The 23,721-nt window shown below is 32.9% G+C and overlaps 1 protein-coding gene across 1 annotated transcript in view; it reads right to left on the minus strand.

The window, feature by feature from the left end:
- LOC140918890 (uncharacterized) overlaps positions 1 to 23,721 on the minus strand; it is a 38,872-nt gene that overhangs the window by 10,337 nt on the left and 4,814 nt on the right. The window contains exon 2 of the mRNA XM_073363795.1: positions 9 to 978. Within this exon, the coding sequence (XP_073219896.1) occupies positions 9 to 971 (963 nt within the window). The 5' untranslated portion in view covers positions 972 to 978. The remainder of the gene's footprint in view (positions 1 to 8; positions 979 to 23,721) is intronic.

A 23,721-nucleotide genomic window follows, 5' to 3' on the forward strand; every position in this document is an offset into this window, starting at 1 on the left:
TTCGGAGCCTTGCAATTCTTTGCAAAGTGCCCTGGTTTATGGCAATTGTAGCAAGTAGTACTGTTAAAGGTACAAGCATAAGCATAGTGTCCTTCTTCTCCACATCGGAAACATCGTATACCTTGTCCCACTTGCCTCTCAAGGTCTTGGTTCCCTGGGTTATCCCGTCCCCCATTGTTATCATGTGGTCGATTATAAGATTTAGCAACCTGTTTTCCCTTTTTCTGATACTTCGCCCGACTAGGTCCTCCTGAGTTAAAATTCCCTCCTCGGCTAGCTCTCTTATTCTTCATATCCTCAACTTCTCTACATTTTTCCACAAGAACTTGGAAACGTTGAATTCCCAAGGGTAAGACAAAGTCTTGAATCTCATACTTTAGTCCGTCTTGGAAACGATGACACAAGAATGGCTCGTCAATCTCTTCACGGAAAAATCTGAAATGCCTTGATAGTGATTCAAACTTAGCAGCATATTCGCCCACGGTCATGTTCCCCTGATGTAGTTTCAGGAAATCATCACCCAGTCTAGTCCTGGTACTCATCGGGAAGTATTTGTCGAAAAGCATCCCTTTGAAAGATTCCCCGTTCACCTCCTCGTGAGTTGATCTCATCAACAACCTTGTACTCCTCCACCAGTACTCAGCATCTCCTAGTAGCATATAAGTGGCATAGTTGACCCTCACTCTCGCCTGACAGTTAATCATTTCGAAGATCTTCTCCACTTCTTGGATCCATCGATCCGCTTTCTCTGAATTATCAGTCCCCTCAAACTTGGGAGGATTGTGACGACGAAAGTCTTTTAATCCTCTTGACTCTGCAGCACGGATCTCTCTTCCCCTCTTTTCGAGATCACGTTGAGTCTTGGCAGCAGTCTGTGCAGCAACAGAAGCAGCCATGTTATTCATAGCCTCCGCCATTCGATCATCCCTATTGGCATTGGCTCTCGGAACGTCATTCCTCCTTGGCAGCATGGTTTTCCTATAAAACCATCATAGAGTAGAGTCTTAACACTACTTCAATAATTCTAAGATTAACTTCCGACCACATCCGCACATAATAATTATTATGAACTTGACAACTCAAACCACCTAAACCGACACATGATCAGACAACAACTCCTAACCTACAATCTAGGACTAGAAGTTCCACAGCCCCTAAAGAAAACCAAACCAAAGCTCTGATACCACAATGTAACACCCCGTTTTTCAAACCGAGGGTGTATTTTTTTTTTCAAAAGAAATTAAAATAAAACAGAGAAATAAATAAGGTAACACCTTTGGATAAGTAATTAAGTCATTATAATTTTCAAGCAGCGGAAAAGCTCTCAAACCATGAATTCAAAATATTAACATAACAAAAGTAGTACAGTCTTCCAGTTTAAAAATAAACGCAACCCAAAGGAAAGACATCCGTTCCCTCTGTGTCAACCTAGTCTGATCATTTTACAAAACAACTAAACACCCTGAGTGATCTCCACGCGCCCCGTGAGATCCTCCTAACGTAGCTGCAGTCAAGCGTTCCCATCTCCATTCCCGTCCGTAGGGTACGAACCGGTAGGATCGTCCTGGCTCTCATCTGAGGGCAAAGCCCAGATTTCCACAATAGTTGTAAAGGGTCACCAACCGAAAATAACAGTTAACACATAACATTTAAGTTTTAAATGCACAAAATAATCTTTCAACTTAGCATGCACCTTAAAAGGGTTTTCATATGCCAAACATGCATAAACAAGGTTGGAAAATGAAGTTTTTAAGAAAACAGCATTGTTGTATTCGAATACAGCATCTCTGTATTCGAATACAAGGCTGCTTCAGCATTCAGCAAAAAAAACAGCATGTCTGTATTCGAATACAACAGTCTGTATTCGACTACACAGCAAGTCAGTAGCAAAACAGCATGTCTGTATTCGAATACAACAATCTGTATTCGACTACACAGTAAGTCAGTGGTAAAAACATCATGTCTGAATTCGAATACAGCTTTCTGTATTCGAATACACATCAGACAGCAACAGGAAAACAACAAAATTCAGCTTTTTAAAGGGTTTCGAAACCAATCAACACTTACACACAAATCCAAACAATCACACTTAGCAATTATAGCGCAATCACCACGACATCTTGAGTTTCGAAATAGTATTGCAATCACATGCTATCACCAAATTCCAAAACATAACACTTTACACTTATAACAGAATTACTACAACGTCATGGGTTTCGAAATGGTATTGCAATCAAACATGTTATCACCAAATTTCAAAACATACACTTAACACTTATAACACAATACTACACAGACAAAATGAACCAACAATTCACAATTTAACAGGGTATAGTCTCTCACGGACAAACACCTGTGCATTCTCTCACGGACAAACACAATTTACCAAGAAACGTAAGTCGTAAACGTACTACCTATCACGGGTCCATACTGTTTACCGATGTGCCACCTATCACGGGTCTGCACAACTTACCAAACGTAAATCATAAACGTACTGCCTATCACAGGCCCGTACCGTTTACCAAGGTGCCACCTATCGCGGGTCTGCACGATTTACCAAAATACACATAAGTAAACAAGACATTAAGAGATTCCCCATTCTTAATTCTCATTTAACTTAAACCAGGGCGTAGTCTCTCACGGACAAACCCTTGTGCAGTCTCTCACGGACAAACACAATCCACCAAGGAACGTAAGTCGTAAACGTACTACCTATCACGGGTCCGTACTGTTTACCGAGGTGCCACCTATCACGGGTCTGCACAACTTACCAAACGTAAATCGTAAACGTACTGCCTATCACGGGCCCGTACCATTTACCAAGGTGCCACCTATCGCGGGTCAGCACGATTTACCAAAACACACATAAGTAAACGAGACATTAAGAGATTCCCCATTCTTAATTATCATTTAACTTAAACGATTTTCAAAACAGACATTAAGTAAATAAATCATTAAGAGATTCCGCATTCTTAATACTTATTTATCTTAAACGACATTCAAAACAAATATTAAGTAACCAAGACATTAAGAGGTTCCCCATTCTTAACGCCCAGTTAACTTAAACGATTTTTCTTAAAACAAAATATTAAGTAACCGAGACATTAAGAGATTCCCCATTCTTAACGCCCAATTAACTTAAACGATTTTCCAAAACAAACATTAAGTAACCAAGACATTAAGAGATTCCCCATTCTTAACGCCCAGTTAACTTAAACGATTTTCAAAAAAACAAATATTAAGTAACCGAGACATTAAGAGATTCCCCATTCTTAACGCCCAGTTAACTTAAACGATTTTCAAAAAAACAAATATTAAGTAACCGAGACATTAAGAGATTCCCCATTCTTAACGCCCAGTTAACTAAACGATTTTCAAAAGCAAACATTAAGTAACCAAGACATTAAGAGATTCCCCATTCTTAACGCCCAATTAACTTAAACGATTTTCAAAACAAATATTAAGTAACCAAGACATTAAGAGATTCCCCATTCTTAAAGCCCAGTTAACTTAAACGATTTTCAAAAACAAACATTAAGTAACCGAGACATTAAGAGATTCCCCATTCTCAACGCCCAGTTAACTTAAACAATTTTCCAAACAAAATAATAAGTAACCGAGACATTAAGAGATTCCCCATTCTCAACGCCCAGTTAACTTAAACAATTTTCCAAACAAAATAATAAGTAACCGAGACATTAAGAGATTCCCCATTCTTAACGCCCAGTTAACTTAACAATTTTCAAAACAAAATATTAAGTAACCGAGACATTAAGAGATTCCCCATTCTTAACGCCCAGTTAACTTAAACGATTTTCAAAACAAAATATTAAGTAACCGAGACATTAAGAGATTCCCCATTCTTAACGCCCAGTTAACTTAAACGATTTTTCAAAACAACATTAAGTAACCCAGACATTAAGAGATTCCCCATTCTTAATATCCAGTTAACTTAAACGATTTTCACAAACACACATTAAGTAAACCGAGATATTAAAAGATTCCCCATTTTTAATACTCGTTTAACTCTAATGGTTTTCAAATTTCACAACAAAACCAACTCAAAACATTTTATCAAATTCAATTCACAATCCATACCAAAACACATTAAATTTCATCGGTATTAACTTAGAACACGTCATATACGACGAACACAAATCAACACAACATAACACTCAAACACATCAAATTTAATTTACCCATAATCATACACAGATGAGTTAAGTTCATTTTCCACGAAACATCCATCAAATATAACCAAAACCTAACTCTAAGATTTTACCCATAAAGCCTTAGATTCATTTTCCCCCAAATCAATACTCCAACCCTAACAAAATTCTTTTCCACACAACCACAAATAAGTCCCTAAATGCAAACTAAAAGTTTGGAAGGATCCCTTACCTTAACGTTAGTTTTAACGTGTGTTTCCGGTACCGCGAGTAAATCCGGTAAAAATCTCCGCTCGCAACGTCGCCTCCAAGTTGGTCCCCTAGCACCGTAGTGTGGTAGTGAGCAACTTTCCCTTCTAACTCTTCGCGAAACGAAGCTTAGATCTAGATGAAACGGAGAGGTTTGTGTTTGAATCCCTAATACCGTTTTTCTTCGTTTTCGAATCAAAGAGGAAGATTGGAGTTGAGAAATCCTTGTTCTATCACCCACCCAACCTTGGGTTTCTAATCTTGAAGAAAGGAAGCGAAGAAAAACGAAAATGGAGGAAGGAGGGAGAATGGGTTCTCGCGCAGGGAGGGAGAGGAAGATGGAAAATTCTGATTTTCTTTCCTTTCTCTTTCTTTCCTTTGTTTTTCCTTTCTTCCTTTTTCATTCTTTCCTTTATATAACCTTTTCTTTTCCTTTTCGTTCCTTCTAATTTCCTTTCTTTCTATTCTCTCTAAACAAACATATATACATAAATGTATATATATATATCTTAATTGTAACTTAACAAATATCTTCATATTCATTAAAATTACCATTTCACCCGTAACGCATAAAATTCTTCGTAAAAGATTCACCGCATTTAATTCAATTTATTTATCAACGAGTAATTCTAATCGGCATCAAAGTAACTTTTTGATCATATAAACTCCAAAATATTATTAACTTTGGCTAAAAAGCCTCCGAGCCAAAATCCAAAATATATAAAAATACATAAAGTGTACTTTAAAATTATGGGTCTTACAACTTTCAAGAAGAATGATGTCTCCACTACAAATCAAAACTTCACTTGTTTTGGTAGTTGCAAACAAGGACAGTGTCCAAATATTGTCAAGAAAAGTGCTTTCAGGAAGAAAGATTTCAAAATGGCCTATATAGCATGGGAGGACAATGAAGTCAGTTCATCCTCAAATTCAGAAAGTAATGCATGTGCAAATGTTGCTTTAATGGCATTACACCAATTTGACGAAGAAGAAGAGGTTAATAACAAAAATTCTTCTTATAATAATGATGCTAATAATAATGATTTAAAGAGAAAATTATGCAATAGAAGAATTACTTATGGAGTGTAAAATTATGTGCAAAACAATGTCAACTCAAAAGAAACAGATTTCATTTCTTAAAGAGAAAATTGACACTATGGAAATCGACTTGAAAAGGTAAAACAAAATTCTACATGTAATAAATGTGATTCTCTTTCTTTTAAAGTTGTCCAACTAAATAGAGTCATTGAAAGATATGAAAAGGGACAAGTTGGATTAGAAAATATTCTTAATATGAAAAGATATTCCAATGACAAGAGTGGTCTTTGTTATTCAAAGTTTGATAAACCAAGTATTAGTGAAATCATCTTTGTTAAGGAAAGTGATCAATCCAACAAATAGAAAGTTATAGCTGTACAAAATAATTATCATTGTTCTAGAAAAAATGTTGTTCAAAAGAAACCTCTTATGCCTAATTATAGGAGTAAAAATATTTTGCCATGTTTTTATTGTGGTCTAAATTGCTACACACCTAATGCGTGTCATTTTAGAAAATTTGGTGTTCCAAATGGGCATTATCTGTGGGTCAAGAAAGATATTGATACTTTGTAAATAACTTATTTTCAAAATCTTGAATCTTCACTTGATAAGTTGATAGAATTGAATCTTTGATGTATGAATATGTGCTTTCTCAACATGAATATGTCTTTTAACTACTATCTTTTAGTAAAAATTCGACTTAAAAACTATTTTTTTTTTATCGTAGCCAAATACACATAGTCTGTATTCGAACACACGTTTCTAGAAAATTATGTATTCGACTACAACCAGAGTGTAGCCGAATACAAATTCAAATTTTTTTCCTATATATATGTGTTTTCGCGTTTTTAGGTCACTTTCTTAAAATTTCAATGGGCGAATACATATATTCATCCACTTCCATTACTCCAAAACTTCATCCAATCTTACATGCAAACATTACCAAATCTATACACTATCATCAATTGTATATAAGATTACTCCCAACTCAAAATCAAAACCCCAAATTGCCAAAAAATTTCCCAAATCTGAAAACTTCATCTTCTTCAATCTTTACCATGAATGCACGTAAACGAGGTTCCTGAACCAAGCATGCTTTAGTGGGTCCTTCAAAAAGGAGGGTTAAAAATGACAATGTTGCATATCTGTCCAGATTACTTCATTCACTTGAAGAAATCGACCGATTCAGAACTTACTACTCGGATAAAAAGCTGATCACTCAAAAATATGGTACACTTGATTCCTTCTCGACTTTTAAATTTCCTAAGCTACTTAGGGAACAATATTTGGAAGCACTCATTAGTTATAATGGCTCAATCTATGCTGACTTAGTTAGAGTGGTTTACTGCAATCTTAAGAAACAAGGATTTAAGTTGGTATATCAAGTAAAATGCGAATATATTGAGTTAGATACTCAAACAATTGGAGAAATTCTACAGTTACCATCTGAAGGTCAGAAACTTAGGCTTGGAAATTTGTGAGTTGGAAAATGTGAGAAAATATGATGCTTATGTATCATTGTGTCGTTTTGACAAAAACACCATGGAAAGAAAACGAGCACATACTGATTCTGAATTTGCTAGACACCGGTACGGTATTGGAAATTTAACCGTTGAAAAATGGCTCATGCATTATTTCCTCAGTTACATTCTGGTTCTGGAGGCAGGAAATTATTCTCAAATGACTGAATTTGAGCTTCAGATTATGTTCTTTATGCTAGAAGGAACTGATCTCAATTGGTCATATATTGTCCGGTCTGTTCTGTTTGCTTCCAAGAATGCCCTAGGTTTGCCATATGCAAAAGAGATCACCAGGATTTTCAATCATTTTCAAGTGGACTTTTCAGGTGAAGTAATGTATACACCTTCAAAAGAAAATTTGATGGACTTGAATGTGATGCCCAGTATAAAGATTGTGTGGAGCGAGCAACTTTGGTCTTATGTCCACAAAAGTGATCTCGGACAATCATCTACGGCTCCCTAGGATGAAGAAGAAGCGGAAGAAACGACATAGGATGATGATCACGTTTCAAATCACATGGTCATGGACAAGCTCAACTCCCTTCAAACCTTCATCACTGAACAATGTCAAACTATGGACATAACCATCAACAACAAATTCCAAAAAATTGGGACAACCCTTTCCCAAAACCATGAGTTTCTGTTAAATGAACTAAATGGCTTTTCCCTCAAGATTGACTAAATTCAGAACCCAAAGGATGATAACATGTAGTTTGCTGTTGTAGTTTATGTTATTCTCTTTAAATGCTTAATGTTGTTTTGTCTATAACTTTATGATAGTGATTTCTCATCATTATGTATGACTTAGACATCTTATTCTTAAACTGTTGTTTTCCTCATGCTATATTCTATCTTGTGTGATGTTTTTAGTCCCTTTTTATATACTTTGTATGCTTGGAATATTTGTTTCTTGTTTTTCTTCTTTTTTGATAAAGTCAAAAGGGGGAGAAAATTGGTATGCTGTTGTTGTTAAAGAATTTGTAGGTTTTCAAACTTTCAAAACATGATGGCATGAACTCAAGATCAAAGGGGGAGTAAACAAGCATTAAAGGGGAGAAAAATAAAAAAGATCAACTCTTTGAAGTTTCAACTACAAGGTTTTGTTGTCATCAAAAAGGGGGATAATGTAAATATACAAGACTATTCATATTTTTGATGAAGATAAAGACCAAGTAAAATGATCAAATTGCAAGTTCAAAGATGCTAAGAGAAGTCAACCATTGTCAATGAGCTAGAAATCTTATATTTTAAGGTACATGATGCAATCCAATATTATTACATTTCAAATGCACACGAGAACCTTGATTACTTCATTTAAACTCTAGAATATGCATCAAAAGAATTTTCAAAGTGTCAAACTGCATGAACAATGTTTGAAAATCAAGTTTTTGAAAATCAAGTTTTTTGTATTCGACTACATATATGTGTATCCGAATACAGATTAAGTCATTAGCAAAAACTACACATCTGTATTTGACTACATCATGTTGTAGCCGAATACAAACCCAAGTCAGTAGTGTTGTCATCAAAAAGGGGGATAATGTAAATATACAAGACTATTCATATTTTTGATGAAGATAAAGACCAAGTAAAATGATCAAATTGCAAGTTCAAAGATGCTAAGAGAAGTCAACCATTGTCAATGAGCTAGAAATCTTATATTTTAAGGTACATGATGCAATCCAATATTATTACATTTCAAATGCACACGAGAACCTTGATTACTTCATTTAAACTCTAGAATATGCATCAAAAGAATTTTCAAAGTGTCAAACTGCATGAACAATGTTTGAAAATCAAGTTTTTGAAAAAAGTCAAGGTTGTATTCGACTACATATATGTGTATCCGAATACAGATTAAGTCATTAGCAAAAACTACACATCTGTATTTGACTACATCATGTTGTAGCCGAATACAAACCCAAGTCAGTAGCAAAAACTACACATATGTATTCGACTACAACATGATATAGCCGAATACAAACCAAGTTAGTGGCAAATTTTCATCATCTGTATTCGACTACATGGATCTTTATTTGAATACATGCACAAATTATTTGAAAACTTTGAACATTACATAAATATATTCGACTACACTTAGGTTGTAGTCGAATACAACTGCGAAGCAATGCAATTTTTCAGTTCTGATTCAATCTGGATCATTGCATATGTTCATCAATCAAAAAATAATGTCGTTGAATACAAACACATATTGTTTGAAAACTTTGAACGTTACAGAAGTATACAAATAGAAAATACATCGGGGCTATGAGACCTATCAGACATCGCTCATATCGCTGGGGTATTCTTGGCAGACACTTGCATAGAAATACTACTCCAAGAATGCTATATTCCCCATGATCACGTCAAAAACATGGAACATGAACCCACCAAATAAAAGTCAACTATCAAAGAATGTCATAGGTAAAGTCATCCTAAAACAAAATAAGTACAACCACCAAAAGAAAGACATTAAGGCCTTATACAACAAAAAACTAATTTGATCATCCACTAAACAATAACATGGGCGACCTCCACACACTGCACAAGTTCCTTTTGACATCAGCCATGGAAGGATCAATCTTTTCAAAGGTTAGGTCCACCGATGAGATAAGTGGCTTCGTTGGTGCAGGAATCTCAAAACAGCTCACTATTGAAAGTGGGAGCTCTTACTCCACCCATATATGTAGCCCTGCTTGAGATGAGATTGTATACTCAAGAAATCGACAAATATCGGTCAGTGAAGTCTAATGATATTTTCGTCGTTAGGGTAATAGTCGGTATAATGAACTCAGGTATCATTTGAGGGCAAAGCTCAATTTCCATAATAATATAAAGGGTCACCATTCAAAATTAACAATTAACATTTAACAATTATGTCATGAAGACAAACAATAAACACTTAGCAGTTATGACATGATAGCAAACAATAACAAAACAAGTATATACATATATCATATCATAACAAACATGACTCACTTACCAAGCACCCTAATGCAATGCTTATATGTCAGTGCACATGATTCAAGAATTTCCAAACCCTTCTCGAGGGGCGTAAATCATAAATGTACCGCCTTTCACAAAAAATTACTAATTACCGAGTTGCCACCTATCATAGATCAACACGATTTACTAGAGTGCAGTATATCACAGACCCACAAAACAAATAAATCCTCGTAAGGATAAGATGGACCAATCAACTCATGGAACTATCCCGTGGCCCATCACGGTCACCACTAAAACCGTGGCCCATCACGATTAATATATCAGAGTTCTCACCCCCGCTAACTCGGTGTCAATGATCTCAATTCATTTTCGAGACTCAAAGAGCTAACTACATAAACATAAATATTTATAAATATTTGTTCACCCCCAAAATTTATCCAACCACGACATAATTCTAAAATTAAATCTTTTTATCTCTCAAGTTATATCACTCAACCATTAGAGCACAAAAATTCGAGTTAATAAAGTACTATAAATTTCTTCTTTAAAATCAATCCAAGATTAATTAAATGAGTAATATTTGTAAATGTATTAATTTCACAATCTAACTCTTTGCTCGAGCTCATTACTTAGTTAAATTCGAACTTTTTCACAAGTTTAACAACTCTAAAATTTTTTGTAAAATTTCAACTGTAGTTCAAACTCATTTATTTGAAAATAACTCATTACATAACTCAAACACATCAAAATAATTAATTTTTTCTAACCATTACTAACAACATCAATAATAAGGATAAATTTTTATTTTATTTTATTTTTAAATAACACACTCAACACCAACACCTCCTTAATTTCATATTAACCTATTTTATCAAACCAAACCAACAAAACATTATCTCCCCTTGATTTGAGAGGGATATAAGGAAACTCACAACAATGAAAACAACGACAACAATGAAAACAACGACAACAACAAAAACAACGACAGCGACAACAACAACAAAGGATAGGTTAACAACTAAAATTTCACTCATCTCCTCACTGCCATAAAATTTTACGAATTTAGCAAAACAAATGTAGAAAGTAAGTGTCTCACCTTAAATAAATTATCTTACAAGCAATACCTTGTAGAGGGGAGTAACTTTCCTTTCTAACCCTTCTTGAATAGAAGCTTAAATTTAGTAGAAAAATGGAGGTTTGTGTTTTTTTTTTCAAACCACCAACACTATATTTTTTTTTCTAAGAAAGAAAGAAGGATGGAGCAAAGGAAACATAAATAGGAACAAAACCCAAGAGGGGGTCGATGGCTTTTGTATTAAAAGACTGCATTTTTTAAATTTTTTTTAACTTACAAACAGGCAAAAATTTTTTTTAATTAAATATTTAAGTTTTTACTAAAATAATCATTACAATATCTAAACACTATTACACACATCACATCACTGACTTATCAATCTACTTAATTAAATTACTCTCCGATAAGCAATTTTAAACAGGTCTCCATATATATATTTTAAACGTATTACTAACTCTAACAAAATATATTTTTAGAACTTAATTCATAAAATAAAATTTTGCTATTAGCCTCCGCAATTCAACACAAAAAACATTAAAATTCTATAAATTAGATTTTAGAAAATTAAGAGTGTTACACATCTCATCAAGACAGATAAACAAAATAAAATTTTGGGTCCCAAAATTCTGCTATTCCCAAATTCCAAAATGAAAACACAATGAACAATTATGAAGAATATGTCAATTCTATGAAGTTCTTTGCTAAGAAAGGCTTCCCAATCAAAGGAGTTGCCCCTTGTTGTTTTCGTGAAGAGCTTGCTTCCACTATTAACAAACTTAACTGGTAGGTTTTTGTAGGACACAAGATGACATTTTGTGAAATAGTTTTATTCCAAAATATTTTTTGCTTCTCAAGCCAGTATTATGGTTAGGAACATCCAAGTCTCCTTTTTTGTTCCTTTAATAATATTTTACTTAGGGTTTATTAAGGATTTCAAGGCTTGTGATCCCAAGGATGACTATTTCAAACTGGAGATGGAGATGTCAAAAAATGGAGCTTGATGAGATGTTGAAGTCCCTCAATATTGAGGGTTTAACGTGGATTTTTGAGATAGTTGTGGACACTTATAAGTGTTCATATAGAGCTTTGAAGCCTCATGTCAAGCTCTAGTATCATATAACCCATACATCCATCATACATGTAGAATGATATACACAAGAAATGAGGGGGGTTTGAATCGTGTTTCCTATTTAAAATATTTTTCACGTGGCTAAACTAAAGTAAAGAAAGCATAACAGATAAATGAAAATAGAGCAGAAAGACACAATCGGTTTATATTGGTTCACCACCAACGTAGTAACTACGTCAAGTTCCTTCAACTTGGAGGATTTAATTCACTAATCTACCATGGAACAAAACTTACTTTTGAACACCTACTAGTCACAGTAATTGTGTTCAATCTTATCAACTTTCTATCTTAGTTTAGCCAGGATGTTGAGGAAGGCAACCACTATTGGTTTAGTTTACAAAAGAAAAGGTTTGGGTTTTATGAATTGGTTGTTGTAGAGAGTTTTTACAAATGTGTTCTTTTATAAACTTTTTCTCATCCCTAAAGTGAAAAAGAATGATTATGAGAAAGAGCGCAATGTGCATATAGCTTGTGCATTTCTTTTTTTTCCTTTGATGAATGGACATTATTTTATAGAGATCGATTATGGTTTCTAATCATTGTCCTAATTGCAAGAAATCAACATAATTCATTAAGTTTCGTATTGTATTTTTTGAGATTGGTTTTCATAGAAACTTTCCAAATCGGATCTTGTACTTGATTCAATGTATCCTATTTAAAACAATTGGAAAATAGAGGATATGATGGTCAGATTATGTTTTAAGATCTTCAAACAAGTAGCAAATTTAAGATGTTCATGATAGGATGCACAAATACTGTCTTTTTTGGATAGTTGACTTTCATCAAAACGTACAACATAAATCAGAGGCAGACGACTAGTTGCTTGAAGTGATGATGTGATTATCAAAGGTAGACAATCAATTGCTTGTTAATCTTGTCAAAGGCGAACAAACACTTATTTTGTCAGTCTTATAAGAGGCAGATGAACAGAGCGTAATTGCATTAGGTACAAGCAAATGAAATATAACACATAATGTATTTCCTGTGTCACCAGAACTAGAGCATTACTAGCATTATCGGATTCAGTCAACATAGAGCGTCTCTCATGTCATTAGAGGCACATGTTAGATCACTTGCATCAGACTTTTAAAAATGAGTGAAGCGATGTCTTGTTTTTCTTTTGTTTTTTTGTTTTTAGTTATTAGAGGATATGACATCATAATCTTTATAATTCACTTACTCAAAATGTTAATGCATTAGATTGTTCCAACAAACTGATTTTGTTATCATCAAAATAATTAAGGGGCATAGTTCTTCAAACCAACTTGGTTCTAACAATCTCCCATTTTTTGATGATGACAAACATCTATTTTTATGAATAATTTATAAGATAAAGTAAAAAAGAATAATATAAAGTGTTACATCAAAGGTCTCCCTTAGAATATGCATGTTTAATTCATAAGGTGAAAGATATTCTGACAGAGTAGTTTAAAGTGCATTAGTAACTGAAGTTTATAATAATAAAAAATTCATTGCTTAAGACATCTCAAAAATACATTATTCCCCTTTTGTCATCAGAAAATAAAAAGAGGAAAAGAAAATAAGAGAGAAAAAAAAACAAAGAAAAATAGGCAACTAAGGGTCGGGAGTCGTGAGCCTAGCGTTAATCAAACTAAGAATATTCTGAATATCTTCTTGATTTTTGGCATCCTGTTCCATAAAAGCATCCTTCTTAGATTCCAAGCTAATAAAGTATTTCTTTTTAACAAACATAGCGGGAGTGAACATATGGCTATTGGGAGGTGCAGATCCTAATGCAGCAACATGAGGAACATCAATAATGTGTATCTCAATCTACAGGATTAACACAGAAAGTTGTGCAACAACGAATAGAGCAACCACTAAAGGTTCCAGAGGAAAAGGGGGGAATGGAAATGTAGAGGAGTTATCGGATGATGTATCATGGACTAGGTCAACAAGAGTTGGCACAACTTCTTGGGGATAGGGATAGACAAATTGTGGTGATATGGGGTTAGGTACTAAGGTGGAAGAAGGATAATGTGGTGGTAATGTAGTGGAGGGGGAAGGTGTTTGAGTTTGAAGGGTTAACCTTATGGAGGAAGGGATGGGTTTTGTATCCGAGGGAAGCAAAGTGTTCAGCCAGGGTAGCCTCAAACATTTCATTTGAGGTATTAGAGTCAAAAGTAGGAGGGGTAATGAGTGCAGGGTTAGAGGGAGGATGAACAATATTGGTCTGTATGGGAGAGGAAAAGAAAAGAGTTGGTTTAGGTTCAATGTTGAGGATAAGAATAGGTTGCTCTAAGTTTTAATGTACCTTTTGTTTATTCCTCTGAAGAAGGGTTGTCATGTCTTCATTAGTGAAGGTTGTTTCTTCCTCATCCTATTCAATCCTTATTGTGTGAAAAACTTTTTTCCTCTTCTTCTTGAAAACCTGTGCAGCTAGAGGTAGATGCAAATAAATGGGGGTCGTAGCTTGGCCCCAATAACACATTTTCAGATATTCCATAACGACTTCCTTGTTGTCTTCTTCAAAAATTGGAGCAACAAAATCATCAACCTCAAAGAGAGGAAACAAATATCCACTTGATTGACCTGTTGTTCTTCTAGTGTCACCAATAGTTCGAATACAGTGCTTGGGGGACACTAGTATCATCTTGATGAGGTTAGAGATATTGAACGTGGGAGCATATGATGATACCAAGTATTCCTCTTGAACATAGCCTCAAACTTCCTCCAAAGCATAAATGAGGAAAGTGCGCATGAGTACTACAATTATGAGTCTTATGTAGAGGATAGCCTTGATTTTCCATGTTCTAGATTTGATGAAGTATGACCTCATGTGTTCCAAGAAGACATGGGGAAGGTTCATCTTGATCCTTTGAAAGATGTTCCATATTAAACCCTTGTGATCTTTGCTAACATGATCCACTAACCCACCTTTTGGCACCACACACCCAATAAGGATTTTGAAAAGAACTCTATACTTAGGTTTAAGGTGTACAAACTTGGAATTCACCTTGTGGTCTTCGAAGAGTTCTTTTTTGATTTTGAAGGAGCCAACCCTTGACTCATACCCACTTTTGAGCATCATGCCTTCACTTGACATGTTGTTATGACAAAAAAGGATTGCCAATGATCTTAATAGGGAAACCCAACATAGTGCTTGAAACCTAGCCATCGGTGTTTGCATTAGGAAACCTCCAAAATTGTTTTACCAGGAGTCCAAAATTGTTCTAGATTAAAGTATTCAAACCACCCTACCTCAACAAAGTCCTCGATGAAGTTGAATTCTTTCTCAGCTAGGTTTGCAAAAGCGACCTTCAATTCATGAAGAATCTCGAGTTGATATAGGTTGCATTGAAGCGTTGGAACATATAAGATGTTTGCAGTTAAGAGAATTGAGGTTGAACTTGACACCATTTAAACATGAGAGAATCAGGGAGAACGAAAACTTTTTCGGTTTGCGAAGAGCGAAAATGTGGGAGTTGTGAGTGATTGTGAGTAATAAAATTTAGAGCCAAAATGGTTGAGTTTTCAAAGACAATACTCGACGCATGCGTGAGACACTTGTCAGACTATTACACCTTAGGAGAATAAAATTTATTTATATAAAAGATTAATTGAATTTAGATTAATTAAAGGACCGAATAAGTTCAATATGATTAGAGGCATAGCAAGGCATACGAAGGATTAAACATAATTCTTTAATGAACAAAATATTTAGACGTTTCTTTATAAGATTGAATCCATCCTCAATAAGGGGCTTTGTGAAAATAACAGCCCACTTATGATCAATGTCTACAAATTTAATGTATAAAATATCCTTCTAGACATAATCTCCTATAAAGTGATGTTTAATCTCTATATGTTTTTCTCTAGAATGTAAAATAGTTTTTCTGGTTAAACATATGAATGAAGTGTTATCATAGAAGATAGGAATGTTACTCTCATAGATGATGAAATCTTCTAGTTGATGCTTCATCCACAACGGTTGAGTGCTGCAACTAGTTGTTGAGATATACTTTGCTTCCAATGTAGACAGAGCAATAATGCCTTGTCTTTTGCTCGACTAGGAGATCAGATTATCACCAAGGAATAGACAATTTCCACTGGTGCTCTTCCTTTCTTGCTTATCTCTAGCATAGTCAACATCATAAAAATCTATTAACTTGTACTTAGATGATGGCTTATAACAATGGGCATTGGCTAATTACAATGGATGCATAGGGGTGGGCATTGGCTAACAGTAATTTTGAAATAGAGTAATTTTGTTGAATATAGGAAAAGAAAGTAAAAGTTGGATGGCCTCAAACCTTGCCACAAATGCAAAAAAATTAGTGTAATCAATACTTTCCCGCTAATTGTATCCTTGGGCTACAAGTCTAGCTTTGTTTCTAATCACTTAATCTTGCTCATTGAGTTTGTTTCTAGAAACCAACTTGGTTTCAATTGGCTTGTTTTCCTTAGGTTTGACGCAAGATCCCATACGTCATTCCTTTTGAAATGATTTAACTCTTCTTGCATAGTTGTAGGTTCAATTTCAGATAATATTCCAAACATAGTCATTTCCTTGATAGTAGATTTGGTTTTCAGAGGATCATTTGTGTTTCCTATCATTAGAGAATTTGGATGAGAGGACTTGTATTTCAATCAATGTTTGGATTCTTGATGCTTTTGATCTGAGTTGTTAGGTCGATTTTCTGATTCACTTTGGACTATATTTGTTGATTCCTCTATTTTATCTAGTTCCTCTATTGTCTCTAGTTCCTCTAATGTATTTGGTTCCTCTGAAAAATGTAGATCTCCAAAGTCTACGTCTAGCTTTAACTTTTTAAAGTCAAGTTTTTTGTCATCAAACATGACATGGATGGATTTCTCAACAATCAATGTTTCCTTATTGTATACTGTATATGCTTTAGATGTTTCAGAGTATCACAAAAAGTTGCACTTTTGACATCGTGAGTCAAATTTGACAAGATTGTCTTTGATGTTCAAAATATAGCATATAAAACCAAAATGATGAAAATATGAAATGTTGAGCTTTATTCCCTTCCAAATTTCATAAGGAGTCTTATTGAGAATATGACTAATATAGATTCTATTCCAAATATACCATTCAATATTTATTGCTTCTACCCAAAGGAGCTTGGCATCGTTCATTTCGTGACTCATGGTACGTGACATCTCCTGAAAATATCTATTTTTCCTTTCTACAACACCGTTTTATTGAGGTGTTCTAGGAGAGGAAAAGCTATGGAAAATACCATTATCTTCACAAAAACCTTTCAAAAAGCTTATTTTCATATTCACGCATATGATCACTATGAATCGTAGTAATACATAAACCTTTTTTCATTTTGCACTTGTTTGCAGAAGGTAGTGAAAACCTTATGTGACTCATCCTAGAGGTGGAAAAAACGTTTTTAGAGGAAAAAGAAGATTTTGTTTCTTCCCTTTCTCACACCCCCCACAAAGAACTTATTGTTTGAACCAAGTTGGTTTTATACTTAGAATTTTGATGCTAACAAAAGTATTTTATGAGAACAATACATTGGACTTCGCATAGTTCGAAAGAATATTCATGTTTTTGAAGACAATCTAAAATAATATTTGATTCAGATTCATAATTCAAGAAAATCTTTGACCAAATTGAAAAGAAGATATGGTCAAGATTTGATGAAAATATGATCAACATCTTATCTACAAGAAGATTTTGTCAATATTTATCACTTGAAGACATGAATTATTTACAAGAAGATTTAACCAAGATTTATCTTGAAGAAGATATGAATTAGCTACAAGAAGATTTGATCAAGATTTATCACAAGAAGATCTAAATTATTTTCAAGAAGATATGATCAATAATTGTTTACAAGAAGAAACACTCACAAGAAGATACATTTATTATTTTGCAAATATATTGAATTGGAGTTAGTCATATTCCTACTTGTTAAAGTTTAAGAACCGGTTAAACACGTTCCCGCCCATATCAAAGCAAGCCTTAGGAAGGAAGTTTCATTTGAAGAATTTGCGATAGGAATCTCAATAAAATACAAACATTATCACTCTGAAGGATTTACAAACTCAATCTGAACAATATATAAACCATATCAATATGATGAATTTACAAACTCAATCTGAACAAAATACGAACATAATCAATCTAGAAGAACTGCTCAAATTGGATTCAGAAATAAAGAATTGGCTAAAAATAATATTATCAAAAAACATCTTGTTTAGAATTATTTTTGAATATGATCATTGTTGACCAAGCTAGCAATGAAGATGTTGGAACCAAGTTGATTTTATACTTAGAGTTTTGATGATAACAAAATTATTTTATGAGAATAATATATTTCACTTCACATAGTATGAAAGAAGATTTGTGTTTGTGAAGAAAATGTAAAATAAAATTTGATTCAAATTTCTAATTGAATAAAATCTAAAATAATATTTCATACAAATTTATAATTTAAGAAAATCTAAAATAAGATTTGATTCTGATTTATAATTGAAGAAAATATTTGACCAATTGAAACGAAAATATGGTCATGATTTGAAGAAGACTTGATAAGATTTATCTACCACAAAATATGAACATAATCAATCTGAAGAACTTACAAACTCGATTTGAACAAAATATGAATATAATCAATCTAAAGAATTTATAAACTCAGTTTGAATAAAATACGAACATAATCAATCAAGAAGAACTGCTCATATTGGATTTAGAAATAAATAATTGGCTAAAGAACACATGATAAAAAAACATCTTGTTCAAAATTATTTTTGGTATAATTCATAATTAAACGAGGACTAAATTAAAGCTCTTATTTTAGCTATAAATAGATACTCATGACTAAAGAAGAAGATAATTGAAAATCAGAAAAGAGTAGAATGACTTGAGTTCAAATTCCAAATTCATCTTAGAGTTCAAAGAGAGAAGCACTTGTTCAAGTTAGAAATATTTTCTAAGTATTTTTTCTTAGAGTATGAGATGATGATGATGATGATGATGATGATGATGATGATGATGATGATGATGATGATGATGATTATTATTATTATTATTATTATTATTATTATTATTATTATTTAGGGTTTAGGGTATTATTTAAGTTGATGTTTATTGAGTATTATTTAAGTTAAGAGACAATAGCTATGATATTATATTCAATCAAAAAATATGCAAGACAATTAGTTAAAAGGATGGATCTGTAGTCCTTACAAGTTATAGGAAAAACAACATTTATAAGATAAATTTATTTAGTCTAGAGAAAGAAGAGGTCAATTGTCTTATGTCAGTAAATGAAGAGAAACTAATTTGGCATAAAAGATTAGGTCATGCAAACCTTAGATTAATTTCAAAACTGAATAAACATCAACTAGTTTGAGGTCTACCTAAGCTTAATTACAAAATTGAACTTATATGTGAAGCTTATCAAAAGGGAAAACAAACAAAGAACTCATTTACCCCTAAGAACTCAGTCTCTACCTCAAAGCCCCTTGAGATTTTACATATAGATCTCTTTGAACCAATGAAAATAGCCTTTTTAAGTGGAAAGAAATATGATTTTGTTATAGTAAATGAATCCCACAAAGTGTTTATCACATTTTGCAAAAATATAATGAAGGAAAAGGTTCTTAAGATTGTAACAATTAGAAGTGATCATGGAGGAGAATTTGAAAACAAGTTCTTTGAAAGTTTTTGTGATGAGAAAAGAATCTCCCACAACTTCTCCTCTCCTAGAAGACCCCAACAAAATGGAGTTATAGAAAGAAATAATAGATTACCCCCAAGAAATGGCTAGAACCATGTTAAATTTGATGACATACAACTTGATCTTGAAAAGTCAAAGCAAGATGATGATAATGCATGTTTACCGGAACCAAAGGAAGTAGATGTAGAAAAACCAGAAGAACCTAAAAAATCAGAGGATACAATTAAATCAAAAGTAGATGACAAATCTTCAGAGGATGAATTTGATCAAGTCAAAAATAATCAAGATAAGTCAAAAGGAAGATATGGATGGAAGTACAAGTCATCTCATCCTAAAACTCTAATAATTGGAAGTGCAACTAATCTTTTGAGGACCAGGTCATCACTAAAGGATACCACTTTGTTTGGCTTACTATTATTAATTGAGCCTACCTCTGATGATGAAGAATTAACAAATGATGGATAGATTCTTGCAATGCAAAAAGAGTTAAATGAATTCAAGAGAAATGATATTTGGGATCTAGTACCTAGAGCAAAGAAGAACGAACAATATTGCAACCAAATGGGTTTTCGGAAACAAGCTAAACGAAGAAGGTGAAATGGTTAGAAACAAGGGAACACTTGTCGCACAAGGCTACAATCAATAAGAGGACATCGATTAAGCTGAGACTTTTGCTCCACTGGCTAGGTTAAAAGCAATTTGTATCCTACTTTCTTTGGCCGCACATAATAAGATTACTTTATTTCAAATGGATGTTAAAAGTGCTTTTCTAAATGGTTATAAAAGTGAAGAAGTCTATGTTAAACATTCCCAAGTTTATAGAGTTCTGAATTTCCAAATCATATTTTTAAACTTATGAAATCTTTGTATGGTCTAAAACAAGCACCAAGGGCATGAAATGACAGACTTAGTATCTTCTTGCTTAAAAATGACTTTGAAAGAGGACAAATGGATAACACACTTTTTAAAAAAATCAATAGGAGATGACATTCTTATTATTCAAATTTATGTTGATGACATTATTTTTGGATCTACTAATGGCACTCTTTGCCAATAATTTTCTAAATTGATGCAACTTGAATTTCAAATGAGTATGATGGGGGAACTTAAATTCTTCTTAGGAATACAAATTCAATGAAGTAAAAAAGGTATATACATTCATCAAACTAAATATACAAAAGAGCTTTTCAAGTAGACTTGATGAGTGATTGCAAACCTATGACTACACCAATGCATCCTACTTGTTCACTTGAAAAATATTAATCAGGCCAAAAAAGTTGACCAGAAAAACTATAGTGGAATGATAGGATCCCTACTTTACCTTACTACTTCAAGACCTAACATCATGTTTTGTGTATGTCTATGTGCAAGATTCCAAGCTGACCCTAGGGAATCACATTTAACTATTGTGAAGAGAATCCTTAGATACCTAATATACACTACCCACAAATGGAAAAACTACACATTTCTAGGTGACAACTTAATCTCTTGGTCAATTAAGAGACAAAACACAATTTTCATGTCAACATCAGAAGCTAAGTATATTTCAACAGTTGTTTATAGCTCTCAACTACTTTGGATGAAACATCAACTAGAAGACCACAAAATCCTAGAAACCAACATTATCATTTATTATGACAATACTTCTACCATTTTCCTAACAAAAAACTTTATACTTCATTCTATAGCTAAACACACAGAAATCAAACACAATTTCTTAGGGAATTTGTTCAAAAAGATGAGCTTAATATTCAGTTTGTAGATATCATACATCAATGGGCTGACATATTCACCAAACCACTAGCTGATGATAGGTTTGACTTCATCAAGAAAAACCTAAACCTCATTCTTTTACCTAACTGATGTTGTGCCAACGTTAGAGTAGTTTAATTTCATACTTAGGATAAAATTTATATTTTATGTTTATGTTATTTTCATTATATTAAAAAAAAGGGCAAATTAAAAATAAAAAAAGGCAAGTTTCACATTCAAGTCTTTTTGTCTGATGACAAATAGGGGAAAAGATGTTTGATAATGTGGGGAGAAAAAATATTTAGACTTAGAGGGAGCTTTAAGTAAAGAGGAGTCAATGTATTTAAAAGAAAAGTTGTTATAAAAAATATAATTTGTCTTCATAAAAAATTAGGAGATTGTTGGAGTCAAGTTTGTTTTATACTTAGAGTTTTAATGTTAACAAAAGTATTTTATGAGAACAATATATTTGACTTCACATAGTATGAAAGAAGATTAATATTTTTTAAGATAATCTAAAATAAGATTTGATTCAGATTTATAATTGAAGAAAATATTTGACCAAGTTGAAAAGAAGATAAGTCAAGAATTGAAGAAGATATGACAAACATCTTATCTACAAGATGATATGAATTATTTAAAAGAAAATTTGATCAATATTTATCACAAGATTATATGAATTATTTGCAAAAAGATTTGATCAATATTTATCTCTAGAAGATATGAATTATTTATAAGAAGATTTGATTGAGATTTATTTACAAGAAGATATGAATTATTTACAAGAAAATTTGATCAAGATTTATTACAAGAAGATATGAATTATTTACAAAAACATATGAATTATTTCGAAGAAGATATGATCAAGAATTGTTTCATGAAGTAACACTCACAAGAAGAGATATTTATTATTTGCAAATATATGATTCAGATTTTGACAAAGGATAAAATAATGAATTGGACTTAGTCATATTCCTACTTGTGAAAGTTCAAGAACCGGTCTGATACTATGATCCCACCTTGATCAAAACAAGCAATAGGATGGAAGTTTTATTTGAAGAATTTGCGAAAGCAATCTTAACAAAATACAAACAATATCAATCTGAAGAATTTACAACCTCAATCTGAACAAAATATGAACAATATCAAACTAAAGAATTTACAAACACAATTTGAAAAAAATACAAACAAAAACAATATGAAGAATTTATAATACTCAATATAAACAAAATACGGACATAATCAATCTCGTAGAACTACTCAAATTGGATTCATAAATAAAGAATTGGCTAAAGAACATATTACCAAAAAGCAATTTGTTCAAAATTATTTTTGAATAAGCTCATTAATGACAAACTTATGAGTGAAGATACAACTCAGAATTAAACAAGAACTAAATTGAAGTCCTAATTTTATCAATAAATAGACACTTATAGGTGAAGAAGAAGATCATAAAAAAAATCAGAAAAGAGTAGAAGAACTCAAGTTCAAAACTCCAAATTCATGTTATAGTTCAAAGAGAGAAACACTTGTTTGAATAAGAAATATTTTAAAGGGTTGTTCTTAGAGTGTGATATTTATTGTTATAATAATCTTGTCAGAAGCAACTACTTAAGTTCCAAACCTTTGTATTCAAACGCGATAGTTGTAAGACCCATAATTTTAAAGTATACTTTATGTATTTTTGTGTATTTTGGATATTGGCTCGGAGGCTTTTTAGCCAAAGTTTTAATATTTTGGAGTTTATATGACCAAAAAGATATTTGATGCCGATTAAAATTATTCGTCGATAAATAAATTCAATTAAGTGCGGTGAATCCTTTACAGAGAATTTAATGTGTTACGGGTGAAATGGTAATTTAACAAATATCTAGATATTTTGAGATATTTGTTAAAAGTAATTAATATATATATATCTATATGTATATATTTGTTTGGAGAGAAAAGAAAAGGAAGTAGAAAGGAAAGAAGGAAAAAGAAAGAAGAGAAAAGCAAAGGAAAGAAAGAAAACATTTCCATCTCCTTCCTCTCCCTGCCTTGCATGAACCTCCCTCTCTTCTCCTCCATTTTCGTTTTTCTTTGCTTCCTTTAAGTTCGAGAATTGAAACCCAAGGCTAGTGGGTGAGAAAGATCAAGTTCTCAACTCCTTCCTCCTTCTCGG

The sequence above is a fragment of the Cicer arietinum genome, chromosome 1 (genome assembly GCF_000331145.2).
Source record: "Cicer arietinum cultivar CDC Frontier isolate Library 1 chromosome 1, Cicar.CDCFrontier_v2.0, whole genome shotgun sequence".
Classification (NCBI taxonomy): Eukaryota; Viridiplantae; Streptophyta; class Magnoliopsida; order Fabales; family Fabaceae; genus Cicer; species Cicer arietinum.